Source organism: Paracoccidioides brasiliensis (genome assembly GCF_000150735.1).
Source record: "Paracoccidioides brasiliensis Pb18 unplaced genomic scaffold supercont2.1, whole genome shotgun sequence".
Classification (NCBI taxonomy): Eukaryota; Fungi; Ascomycota; class Eurotiomycetes; order Onygenales; family Ajellomycetaceae; genus Paracoccidioides; species Paracoccidioides brasiliensis.
Window position 1 is genome coordinate 426,732 of NW_011371358.1, and position 12,672 is coordinate 439,403.

The 12,672-nt window shown below is 43.4% G+C and overlaps 5 protein-coding genes across 5 annotated transcripts; 3 read left to right on the forward strand and 2 right to left on the reverse strand.

Moving 5' to 3' along the window:
- Nucleotides 1-2,254: 2,254 nt before the first annotated feature.
- On the forward strand, nt 2,255-3,155 carry PADG_00125 (Grx4 family monothiol glutaredoxin; the record flags this gene model as incomplete). The annotated part of the gene is made up of 2 exons (XM_010757909.1): nt 2,255-3,013; nt 3,084-3,155. The coding sequence occupies 2 exons, from the start codon at nt 2,255-2,257 to the stop codon at nt 3,153-3,155; spliced, it is 831 nt and encodes a 276-aa protein (XP_010756211.1).
- A 468-nt stretch (nt 3,156-3,623) lies between these two features.
- PADG_00126 (uncharacterized protein) lies at nt 3,624-5,135 on the reverse strand (the record flags this gene model as incomplete). The annotated part of the gene is made up of 1 exon (XM_010757910.1): nt 3,624-5,135. The coding sequence occupies one exon, from the start codon at nt 5,133-5,135 to the stop codon at nt 3,624-3,626; it is 1,512 nt and encodes a 503-aa protein (XP_010756212.1).
- A 473-nt stretch (nt 5,136-5,608) lies between these two features.
- On the forward strand, nt 5,609-6,801 carry PADG_00127 (mitochondrial thiamine pyrophosphate carrier 1; the record flags this gene model as incomplete). Its single annotated transcript, XM_010757403.1, has 4 exons — nt 5,609-5,641; nt 5,729-5,781; nt 5,857-6,010; nt 6,112-6,801. 4 exons carry the CDS (start codon nt 5,609-5,611, stop codon nt 6,799-6,801), a joined length of 930 nt encoding a protein of 309 aa, XP_010755705.1.
- An 857-nt stretch (nt 6,802-7,658) lies between these two features.
- PADG_00128 (tubulin alpha-2 chain) lies at nt 7,659-9,650 on the reverse strand (the record flags this gene model as incomplete). Its single annotated transcript, XM_010757911.1, has 7 exons — nt 7,659-8,128; nt 8,184-8,687; nt 8,788-8,859; nt 8,950-9,037; nt 9,097-9,247; nt 9,347-9,405; nt 9,639-9,650. 7 exons carry the CDS (start codon nt 9,648-9,650, stop codon nt 7,659-7,661), a joined length of 1,356 nt encoding a protein of 451 aa, XP_010756213.1.
- A 2,430-nt stretch (nt 9,651-12,080) lies between these two features.
- PADG_11052 (uncharacterized protein) lies at nt 12,081-12,596 on the forward strand (the record flags this gene model as incomplete). The annotated part of the gene is made up of 3 exons (XM_010758354.1): nt 12,081-12,183; nt 12,254-12,393; nt 12,501-12,596. 3 exons carry the CDS (start codon nt 12,081-12,083, stop codon nt 12,594-12,596), a joined length of 339 nt encoding a protein of 112 aa, XP_010756656.1.
- Between the last annotated feature and the right edge of the window lie 76 nt (nt 12,597-12,672).

Here is a 12,672-nt window from a genome sequence, read left to right on the forward strand (position 1 = left end):
AAGGTTAAAAAGAATCTGATAGTTGAATATATGCTAGATCTATTTAAACAAGAATTACCTCTCTGATCAGCCTTTGCAGAGAATATCACTAATCATTTTCTTACTCAATGACAATTCATCTCTACTCCTCACTGTGTTGGCAAGAACTGGATTTCAAGACTGATTAAATACTATATGAAGCTTTAATGTCACTATATTAGATACTATAACTATGAGTGAGCAAAATATGAGAATATTAAAGTTATTCAGAATTGATTTAAGATTTTAAGAAATACTTTAATAGAGCATGGAATTCAAACTAGAGATATATATAACTTTAATAAGACTAGCTTCATAATAGAGATATATACTATCACTAAGATTATTACTAATGCTGAGTACTATAACCAAACAAAGCTGCTATAGTCTAGAAATTACAAATAAGTTACTGCAATCAAGTCTATCAATGTGTTAGACTGAACTTTACCTTTATACATGATTCTGAAAGCTCAGAATCTTCAAAAAAAACTAACTTGAAGACTTGTCAAATGACTAAAAGCTTGATGTTAGTGTCAATGACTGGACTACAGATGAAGTAGAGATAAAATGACTTACTAAAGTGTTTATTCCTATTGTCAATTTATATAGGAATAGCATTTATATTCTTCTTATCTTAAATAAGTATTGCAGTCATCTTACTTTGAAATTTGATCGGCTTTGCAAGAATAATAAAATTATTTCTTTTTACATATCAGTATATTCATCTCATCTTCTATAGATTTTGAATATTAATATTTTTACTATTTTAAAATGAGCATAAAAGGGCTTGATAAAATAACATATGCAGCTTAAATTCAATATTATTAAAAAGAATAACTTCTTAGATACTTATTCTGCAGTACATACAGAGATCTTTAAAATTCAAAACATTCAAAGCAGCTTCATGACTACTGAAATAGCTCTATTTGAATCTGATCAGATTGTCCTGAAACTAGATATTCAGCTCCAAACTTCTATCCTCTCAAGTAGTTGATTCAGCAACTTGAAATCATTTTGAATACTTTAAACACCTAGTAATCTGCAGTAATTATATAAACAAGCAAATAAAGTCAAAAATCTTATAGAACAAAACTTTAAAAATTCCTCTCATGGCTTAGAAGAAGGGTTTAATCAAATTATCAAAGCCTGTGAATATGGAATAGTTAACATCACTATTATGAAGAAGCAATATCAGGATATATTTAATATCAATAAGATTATGAAGTAAAAATGAAAGAGATATGATCATCAGATTCAATCTGAAGGGGATATAACTAAGCAGAAAGCTCAGAATCTTGTTATTTCATCTATTGAATCTATTGAACAACTTGTCATTCAATCTTATAAGCCTTAGCTAGCAGGCTTTTATCTGTGCTCAAAAGCTCTATAATAGTGTAGTAAATGCAATTTACCTGGCCATAAGAGAACAAGATATCTTAATCCTAAGTGTCAATTAAATTAAATTAATTAGTTGTTGTTGAGTGTAGATATTTCAGGTTAAAATCTAGCTAGTTAGGCTACAGTTATTTAATCTTTCATTTAATGGAGAATTTCACTCAGTGGAAAATTACATTAAATAATTTAACTATTCTCTCAGATAATCCTATAATTTCCTATGATATGTTATAAGAATTAAATTGTTCATATCTTATACAATAAAGACTTCTCTCACTAATTCATAGATATCATTTATTCAACTTGTAATTTCTCTAAAGTTAACTTCCGCTGGTTGATTGTAGCTTTAAATCATGACTTGAATCCATACAATCAATTATATAAGGTGTTAATAGATAACATCATAATCAGAAGTGCTTGAAATTTGATAGGATCATAGGCACCAATAGTCAATTGAAGCCTTTCTTCGTAGTCAGGAGCTTGATCTTTTGATAAAACTGCCATGTTGGATGATTTGATGTTCAGTGGTGATTAGAGTTAAAAATTTTGGTGAGTTTGCGTGATTGATTACGTTAACGCGATCTGATAAGAAAATTTAAAACAAAACTGCCGCATCCCGATCTCATCTATCCAAGATATATTCTTTCCAACAACCATTAACATTGCCAACACGACCACACCCGTCAACCTTTTACATCTCCAGTTTTATCTCCTGCTTGGTTTTCGGTATTCAACGCCCACCCAAACCCCCTTACCCTTTTATTTCACCGATCAAAAAGGGCATCTTGTTTGGAGTAACGCTCCACGTTACTGAAATATATACCACCCGTGGATCCGCAACATGTCAACCCTAGACGAAATTGCTTCGGAAGCCGCCTTCAACAGCCACATCTCCTCCCTTCCCCCATCCGCCCTTCTCGTATTATATTTCCACACTGCCTGGGCCGCACCATGCACTCAGATGCGCACCGTCCTCTCCACACTCGCCTCAACCTATCCCCCAACGACCCCTCCTTCCGTCTCCTTCGTCAGCGTCAACGCTGAAGAACTCCCCGATATCTCCGAACAATACGACGTCACCGCAGTTCCCTTCATCGTTCTTATCCGCGACGGCAAGACTCTACAGTCGCTCTCCGGCTCCGATGCAATCAAAGCACGTGCCGCCATCGAACAATATGCTGGCGTAGCTGCAACAGGCAGTAATACGGTGGGTGCAGAAAAGCAATCAATCCCTCCACCGCTCCAAACAGAGCTGAGAAAGGATGTCCACGCTCCCACCACATCTAATGCTCCTGGCGTCATCAACGGCGCAGAAGCATCTCCCAAACCAACGCGATCCACCAAGGAAGAGCTGTTCGCCCGACTGGAAGAGCTAGTGAAGGCTGCGCCGGTGATGTTATTTATGAAGGGGACACCAAGTGCGCCACGGTGCGGGTTTAGCCGGCAAATTGTTGGCATACTCCGCGAAAACAGTGTGAAATATGGCTTCTTCAACATTTTGGCGGATGAGGAAGTGAGGCAGGGTTTGAAGGAGTTTGCTGATTGGCCGACATTCCCGCAGTTGTGGGTGAAGGGAGAATTGGTGGGCGGGCTAGATATTGTGAGTTTATTTCATCTTTCCCATTTGCTTTCCTCAATGAAAGCTAATTTGTAACTTAATAAAATAACAGGTCAAGGAAGAAATAAATGCAAATCCGGACTTTTTGAAGGACTATTCAGTAGCACCCAGGGCGCCAGCATAGAGATTTGATTTTCTGATTTTTTTTTCTTTCTTTTTCTTTTCTTTTCTTTTCTTTTCTTTTTTTTTTTTTTTTGCCTGATGAAATAGTACGATGACCATATAGTAAAGCAATGATATGATATTACGTCCAACTGGCTCTCTATCTGTTTTACTTACTGTGCTTTATCACTTTCCTATCCCGTTGCATCAGTAAATTAATAGAAACCCTGTATAGCAAGTATATTTTACCCTCTTTACAAAGGTAGAGTCACAACGAATGTGCATGTATGCAAAAAATATGGAATTAAGAAGGTTCTATTTCTCCACATTTCTCCAGGTTTGTTCATCTAGCAGAGATATAACCCTACATCTCCCTATAGTTGTTCACGCTGATCAAGAAGGGGTTACAATTTTTCATCGACAGATTATTCCGAGAGCATATCGCCACGGCAATGATAATATTTTGTTTCTTCATCTTTGAACTATCCGTCTACGTTTGATTGTCTTCATTTGCGACCTCCTCATTGGGGACGACTTCCCCAGGACGGGGAACTATGCGCTTAGTCGAAATTTCAGGAAACTGTTCACTGATTATGCGGAACTTCGATCTCAGAGCATCTTCGTCCACATACGCACCGCGCAGCCATCGCTCATCGCTGCTCTTCCCGTCGCTCGCAGAAGACAAATCAAATGCATTTCGCGCATGGACCACGCGGCGGTTCTGAAATATGACACATTGCCCGGGTTCCAGCTTAACCTGTAATATGTTTTCGGGCTTTGATATCTCTGTAGCAAAGGCATGCATAGCCTTGATGTACTTTATTACATCCTGGTGCTCCTTCAGGCTTTCTGAAAGGTAGCTAGGTGCCTGGAACGGCGGGGAATAGTTGACACGTTTAATGTAAGCGCGAAATGTTTTTCCGGAAGAGTCGGTTAGCCACACTCCCTCGCCGTCGATCTCGATTGTCCGGTGGGAGTATTCGTAATGCTGGTTGTTGTTCTTGTACTCGAAGCGGGTGGGAACATTGCAAAGAGTCTCGAAGTAATAGGGGTTGTTGTTTAACAGATTTACTGCGGCCTGTAGTGTGTCTGAGAAAAGGGATTCGCCGCCCGAGAAAGAATTTCGTAGACAATGCAGTAATTGATATCCCGGTGGGTCTTTCATGTATAACAAGTCCATGTGAAAGTCAAGGTGCTTGTTTGTATAAGCGATGTTTTTGGCATCTGGAACACTGCGCACATCCCATGTGTCGCCGTAAAAGGAGTTACGCAGCGGGCCCATGCGTGTCGCAATCTTCTCAACCATCTCTGCTGACTCCGGGATATCTTTAACAAACAATATGCCAAACTCATTCAAACTACGCATAGCCAAGGCAAACTTGGTCTCATCTTCCATATAATCCTTGAATGATACCCAATGCTGATGTTTTTCAATGAGCGATTTATCCCACGATGTGCGCTTTCGAATCTTGGATCGGAAATACTTTTCACCAGCAGACAGGGTAGTCAATTGATCAGCGGAATACGTAGAGATATGAGATTCGTCATAACCAGCAATGTCATTTCTCCATGTCACAACCAGTTTGCCATTTTGAACCTCGGCAGTCCTCGCCTTAATGCCCACGGGTATATCTGACATGCGGAAGCATCGTTGCTTAGTTGACGAATCCACGCACTTGGCACAAGTACACGCATCCCGCAAGCGAATACCCGAATAAATATAATATGCGCTATTTTCAAATTTGAGAGTCACCCAACCTAAACTCCCGACTTCTGCGGACTTCATGTTTTTCACGATGAAGGACCGTAGCTCAGTTGGAAACGTTCGAGAGTTCTTGTGGTGGGACCTCAGCTTTATCGGGCATTTAGTCTGAGCTGCATCACTATAACCAACTCGTAGCAGTGGAATTGATGGACTCTGCGTCCTGAGAGCTGTCCAAAACCCGTATGTCGAGGCGACCCTAAAACGGACCTGGTGCAGCGGTAAAGGACCAAGCGACATGACGCCAATCCCCGGGAGTGGAATTGGGCGAGGAGCAGTAAGAACGAACAAGGAATCCGAGGGGTCAAGAGAGCGCCCAATTGTCGCTGTCACGGCTGATATATCACGGACCGAATGAAGTTTTAGTTGAGGTTGAAAGAGGGCTGGCTGTAAGCTACAGTTAACGCCCGACAAGATATTAAAACTTCATGCGGAGAAACGTCTGCCGCGGTCACGTGATCTATAGAGTTGTTTTCATACCCGGAATTGTTTTTTGTTTTGATTGCGGCGAATTCAGATATCAATTTACATGTTCGTTATTTTCAAACCTCCAATTCCCCAGCCGAGATTAATATGTGTGCAAGGAACTCTCTTATCTCGAGCCTTCTCTTCTAAATATCACTGGTAACCCCGTGGAATTTCTTCCTTCGCCGTTTTGAGGGAGGACATCTGCTCTGTCCCGGTCTACCACTAGGCCGAACTCCGCAAATTGTATGTCAGCCGGAGGAGAACATCTCAATGAAGAAGTGAGTTTGGCATACATGATACGATCCTGGATATGTATATTTAATCCTCTTTGTTGATTTTAAATGCTAAGCCTCTATCATTTGCAGGGTGACCGTTCTCAGGTAGTAGTGGCGGGCGCAACAGCTGGCCTGGTCTCCAGGTACGTACATACGGAGTATATCTTTAAGCCAAAATACATGGCGATGTATGGTCAGTATATTTACGCGGTACACAGATTCTGCATTGCACCCCTTGACGTTGTCAAGATTCGCCTCCAGCTCCAAATCCACTCCCTCTCCGACCCTCTCTCCCATCGCGACGTCAAAGGCCCCGTGTACAAAGGCACGCTTTCCACACTCAAATCCATCGTCCGCGACGAGGGCATAACGGTACACTTTCGCCCCTCCCATTCCCCTACACACCACTAGCAACCAGAAGAAAAAAGAAAGATACTTTACGGATAAAACTAACAAACCTCTCAAACCCCCAGGGCCTCTGGAAAGGCAACATCCCTGCTGAACTCCTATACATCTGCTACGGCGGCATCCAATTCACAACCTATCGCGCAATCTCACAAACCCTGCCCACACACCTCCCCCAACCTATAACCACCTTCATCAGCGGCGCTGTAGCCGGTGGCCTCGCCACCGCTGCAACCTACCCCCTCGACCTCCTCCGCACCCGGTTCGCCGCCCAGGGAAATGACAAAATATACACCTCCCTCCTCACGAGCGTGCGCGACATAGCCCGCACGGAAGGCTGCAGGGGCTTCTTCCGCGGCTCCACTGCCGCCATTGGTCAAATAATCCCGTACATGGGCCTTTTCTTCGCGACGTATGAATCTGTGCGCGTGCCGTTTGCAGAACTGCAACTGCCGCTTGGCAGCGGCGATGCGGGCGCGGGAACGGTGGCGAGTATAATTGCGAAGACAGGCGTTTTTCCTTTGGATCTTGTTCGGAAACGGTTGCAGGTTCAGGGCCCGACGAGGGGAAGGTATATTCATACGAATATACCCGTGTATTATGGGGTTTGGAGGTCGATGAGGGATATTGTGGCTCAGCAAGGGGTTAGAGGGGTTTATAGGGGTTTGACGGTTAGTTTAATTAAGGCTGCGCCGGCGAGTGCGGTGACGATGTGGACGTATGAGCATGTTTTGGGATTGTTGAAGGAGAAAGGATAGATTTAGATTTGTATCTTGTCTTGTTTTTTTATTGGGTATTTGGGTTCTACGCATTAATTCTTTCTTTTCTAATTTCTAACGGGTAATGGGTAATTATTAATACGGCTTTATGTGTACAAAGGGTGTTGGTGGTGGTGGTGTTATCGTTTTTGCGCATATTATCCATATTGTTATGGAGGGCTGATGGGCAAAAGATATAACTTGCAACTATACCCTGGAATTGCATATCTGGAGACCAAATATTATATATATATATATATACTTTGTCCTCCAAATTTCACATTGCATTCCATCTAATGGACGAGCCATAGCTTTGTACTAACCACATATCTGGGGAAAACAGTAATTTTTGTTGTTTTTCCTCCATCCAGGACCGTATAACTCTGTTACATGTACCGTTTGCATCTAATTCTCAATGGCAACTGTCCATCATACCCAATTACATCAATAAAGAACAACTCAGGTAAATATATGTATCAAGAAAGGTATTTATTTCCTGTGTATGTCCTATTATCCCCATAACTCTCGGGTTTTCAGCTTCGACCATCACCAGACCCAACACACCACACACTCAACGTAGCATAGAAAAGAAAGAAATTAGAATAGTCTCAAAAAAGCGAACTTTGATTACAAAACAACGTATCTCAAAAGGAGGGCAGCTGGCAACTTGCACTAGCAGAAAAGGACAAGAAAGGGAACAAGTGATGCAGGGCAAAAGTTATCAAACAGGTGGGGGGTGTATCATAGGCTCAGTTTTAAAAACAAACCTAAGCTAAGGCTTCAATGTGTGACGCTATAGACAATTCTAGTTTTCTCTCTTTTCATCCCGCGTTGGTGTGCATTAATAACTCTCCCTTCTAATACTCAAGTCCCTCATCGCCCTCCGTATCCAAGCTATCACTAGCAACTTCCTCATAATCCTTCTCCAATGCAGCAAGATCTTCACGCGCCTCAGAGAATTCACCTTCCTCCATACCCTCACCAACATACCAGTGTACAAAGGCGCGTTTCGAGTACATAAGGTCGAACTTGTGGTCGAGACGGCTCCAGGCCTCAGCGATAGCGGTGGTGTTGGACAACATGCTGACAGAGCGGTCGACAGGGGCAAGTTCCCCACCTGGCACGCGCATTGGCTTCTGGTAGTTGATGCCAATCTTAAAGCCAGTTGGACACCATTCTACGAGGTTGAAGGAGGTCTTGGCCTTGAGAGATGCAACAGCGGCGTTGCAGTCGCGGGGGACAACATCTCCGCGGTAGAGGAGGGCGACGGCCATGTATTTTCCATTACGGGGGTCACAGACGACCATTTGGTTGTTTGGTTCGAAACCTGAATGTCAGTGTTAATAGCTGCCTCACATAATGTTTCAGGAATCAATATTTACATTGGAAGGTAAGGTCGTGGACCTTGAAGCTTTCGTGGGAGCTTCTGTTGCTGGACACAACGGGGGCGTAGCTGATGAGAGGATAGTGAATACGGGGGTAAGGGACCAAGTTGGTCTGGAACTCATTGAGATCAACGTTTAGAGCGCCATCGAAGCGCAAGCTGGAGGTGATGGAGCTGACAACTTGGGCGATGAGGCTATTGAGATGCTCATAACCGGGGCGGGGAATATCAAGGTTTCGGTGGCAGATGTCGTATACGGCCTCGTTGTCGACAAGGAATGTGCAGTCGGAGTTCTCGATGGTGCTGTGGGTGGAGAGAACGGCGTTATACGGCTCAACAACGGCGGTCGAGACACGGGGGGCTGGGTACACAGCAAATTCGAGCTTGGACTTTTTGCCGTAGTCGGTGGAGAGACGTTCCAAGAGGAGGGCACCAAAACCAGAACCGGTACCACCACCAAACGAGTGGAAGATCAAAAATCCTTGGAGGGATGAGCAGTTATCTGTTGCAAGTTCGCCTCAGTACAAGTTTTCCCCACGCCGAAACTATACTATATAAAGATATAGAATAGACCAAAGGACCAAAACAGAATATATCCATACCAGCAACACGACGAATGCGGTCAATGACACTGTCTACCAGTTCTTTTCCGATAGTGTAGTGACCACGAGCATCTATATTCTGGGAGTTAGCACAAACTACAAGTCCAGTTGCAATGAGATACGCATGTGTAATGAAGTGTAGCCTGAAGAAGTGATCCGTACAATTATTAGCAGCATCCTCCTTTCCGCTAATCAACATCTCAGGGTGAAAGAGCTGGCGATAAGGACCGGTGCGAATCTCATCGATTGGCTTTAGAACTTGTAAGCAACTTCCATCCTATTCAATGTTTTATATCCTTATCGACATACTGAAGGGTCCAGATCAACGAAGATGGAACGGGGGACATATTTGCCACTGCCAGTCTCTGTGAAAAATGTCTCAAAGGAGCCGGCTTCGCCAATATCAGTGGCTTCAGGGTTCAGACGACCATCAGCCTTCAAACCGTGCTCGAGAAGATATCTGAATAAAGACAATGTTGTGTTGAGAGTTAGTTATTGGGGTGTGATTTTTTGAAAGTCCGGGAGATAGGGTAGGAGAAAGGCGGTGAGGAAAGCCTACAGTTCCCAAGCACTGTTTCCAAGCTGGGTACCAGCCTGGCCAATATGGAGATGGCAAACCTGATCGTGGGGAGTAAATTGTCAGCAGGAGATTTGTGTATCCTTTGGACGGAATAGTTTTATGCACGGGTGACTGTATAAGGAAACATTTTGGGGAATGGATGAGGTTGTCGTGATTTTGCTGTGTGTGTGTGTGTGTGGTGTGTTGTCGGCAGAATAGCGGCACAGCAGGGCCAAACGCGGCTGACACGCCCAATGGCCAGGGGTAAACAAACGGTTCATCAAGAACGTACCTCGCCTCTCATGGTGACAGATGTGGTGAAAAACGGACTGGATGGAGGGAGTACGAGAAGGAGAGAAGAAGCAGAGTTAACAGTCCCCACAGGACGGTCTCTGATTGGGATGAAGAGGAGAGGAGGAGAATGAGTTGAGAAGTTGAAGAAGATGAAGAAAATCGGATGTTGATGTTGAGATGTTGAGAAGAGTGAAAGGCCCGATCAGGTTAGCGTGAGAGAACGTCACGTGTAATCAGTTGGTTAGGTCAGCAGCAGTTGTCTGTGGGCTTCTTCTCTAACAATGCAAGTCTTTCAAACTATCTGTCTTTGAAAGACAGTCACCGTAACAAAAAGGCAAGTTAACTAGTAATTCATTCCTTATATTTTATTACAATATAAGAGAGAATGACTATACATTGTAACATATGTCTATTTCATTCTGGCATGCAGAATATTCTCAAACCCATCATCCCCTGTTCATTTTAACTCCTTGTTCCTGTGTTAAGACCGAGGATGCTCACAGCAGGATTTACGCCTTTCCCGTTCCGTGTTTCCCTCCAAAAAACTGTATCCATCCGAAAATAGCTAACTAGCTTTGAAGATAAGGCAAATTAAAGTTGTTATTTGTTGAATGAATGGATTAACCTGTTATCGGATGCTGCTGTCGAACGTCAAATGTCCTCCATCGGGCAGACCGATTTACCCTTTAAAACCACACGACGACGTTGGATTGGACAGTCGAAAACCATGGATACCATTTTGGCAGGAAAACGCATTCTACGACATCTTCTGGAATCGGATATCCCACCTCGGAAGTCTGATTCCATCCTGAAAAATGGATATTCGAATGGTTTCATACAAGCCGCGACCCTCTCTGGTGGATTCGTCTCCCCTCTTTACTCTAAGCAGTAATAGTGCCTCCTTGTCTTATTATTTCTTGGAGATAGAGCTCGACATTGACATCTTTGTCGTGCAGATAGAGATGGTGCTAATGTTTAGGATGTAATAACTATGTCTGATACAGCATGACTTGTCTTCCAACAATTGGCTTCTTGAGAACTACCCCCCACAATCACCCAAGTTTTTCATTATTCCAGGTCCTGATTCTCTCCATCAACGTACTCTCTATTCTTCCATTCCATTTAGCGCTTTATTATAATGCCTGCGTATCGATAGAGTTTGTTTAATATCCATGTATCTAACACCCCCACCATCCTTAACCAGGTTACACTTGTTCAAACGGAAAATTCGTTAAGTTGTCAGATTTTTCATTGAACTGTACACCCATCTGATACCTCGGCAACGGTTTGGCTAAAAAGAAAGGTTCTTCTTATCCTCGTTTTGTGATGGAAGACAGTGGGCAATTGCTGGATTTTATACGCCTGATTATGGAGAGATTTAATATTCCTAGGAATCCAGGGTTATGGACCGCGCGAAGGGGTTGCACAAATTGCTATTGGCCTAGATGGATGGTGGATCTCTGCTTAACTACTGGATGATGCCATTGGAAGCAAGGCAGGTTTGGTGAGGGCTCACGTCACGGCAACACCTTAGGTGCTTGAGCTGCCCCGGTGGTTCGTACCATGCAGCCATTCAAAAATATAAAAATCTGAACTTCCATACCTGATATCTCTGAGAATATTGACATCGGATCACACGATAACCCCGCCCCGCATCATGCAAGCTTTGCAAGCATTGCACCGAAAATCTCGATTACGTGTACAAGGGTGCTGTAGCACTCTTTAAGGAGGCCGAGTGGCGAATGGACGCGTAGAACAGAAAAAGATCCCGGTAATTATCGGGCGACAGCGGGAAGGTTAAAGTTCAATTGAGGGTGATTTGACCAAAAGGATGGGTGGTTGGTTGTTGAAGAGATGGAGAGATGAAGAAGTCCATTCGTGTAGTTAATCCCATAAATATCCGTCAAGGCGTTTAACTAGAGCTGAGATTCAGAGATATGATGAGATTGGATGTGGATGTCGGGTTCCGTGGTGTTTCCCCACCGTTCAATCCAACTTTGATTTCCATTCTTGTTACATTCTCCAGCATATATTTGTTGTATATATTACTCTCCTCCCTGCTCGTCTGCTCCCCTTGTTGTCCATACCTTTTCTAGGGCCCTTTCTCCCTGGCACTCAACACCTGTTAGCTCCAAGCCTTCAGGGCGGGTGGCGGCTTTAGCTGACGGTGACGTCTGGGCCCTTACTGTAAACTACCCATGTGGGTAGCCAGCGTGGTTAACTCAGACATGCGTGGAGAATTTTGGAACAAATATAATGGATTCTGTATAGATTAAAATGGTCCTTTATATCTCTTCCCTTTTCCTGCTCTTACCAATATGCGCATAAACTTAAATTGCTCGCAGAGCGTAAGAGTAATACATAATCATCAATAAGAATAGAAAGCAATGACTCAACCGTTTCATCAATCACTATTGGTTGCTCGAAGCTCAGCAATCCCATGGCCCTAAAACTCCTTGCCGAGAAAGGATCAGCGGTTCCCACGCACCTGGGCAGCATCCCGGGAAGCTCCACGAAAGCTCCACGACGCAGAATCAAGGAACGTATGCTAGCAATCCCACTGATTATTGGGGGAGCTTCGACGAAGATGCCTGTGCTAACGACGAATGATAGTGCTTCACCGCGCCCCACTGCTCTCTTGTCACCCGTGTATTGCATATTTTCGTGTCGGAAATTGTGTTGGGGGGAAGGGGAGGAGGGGTTATGAGAAGGTGGACGTGTACAAGACCAAGGAGAAGTGGGATTTCAAAGTTGTAATTCTATTATTTTCTATAAACTGTTCTATAATGATCTCGCTGTACTCTATAATTATTACTCCGTACGAGAGTAGTTTAAACATCTGATGATCAACTGATAATAGGCTCGCCTGCTAGAAGAGAAAAACTTTCTCTTTGACACAGCCATTGACAGGCATTTAGCCACTCTTTTCTGTTACCAATTTCTCATCATCTCCTGACTTTTTCTCTACCCTCATTCTGCCTGCAGCTGCATAATGTTTGTCCGTGGTTAATAATAACCTACATCTTGCATAA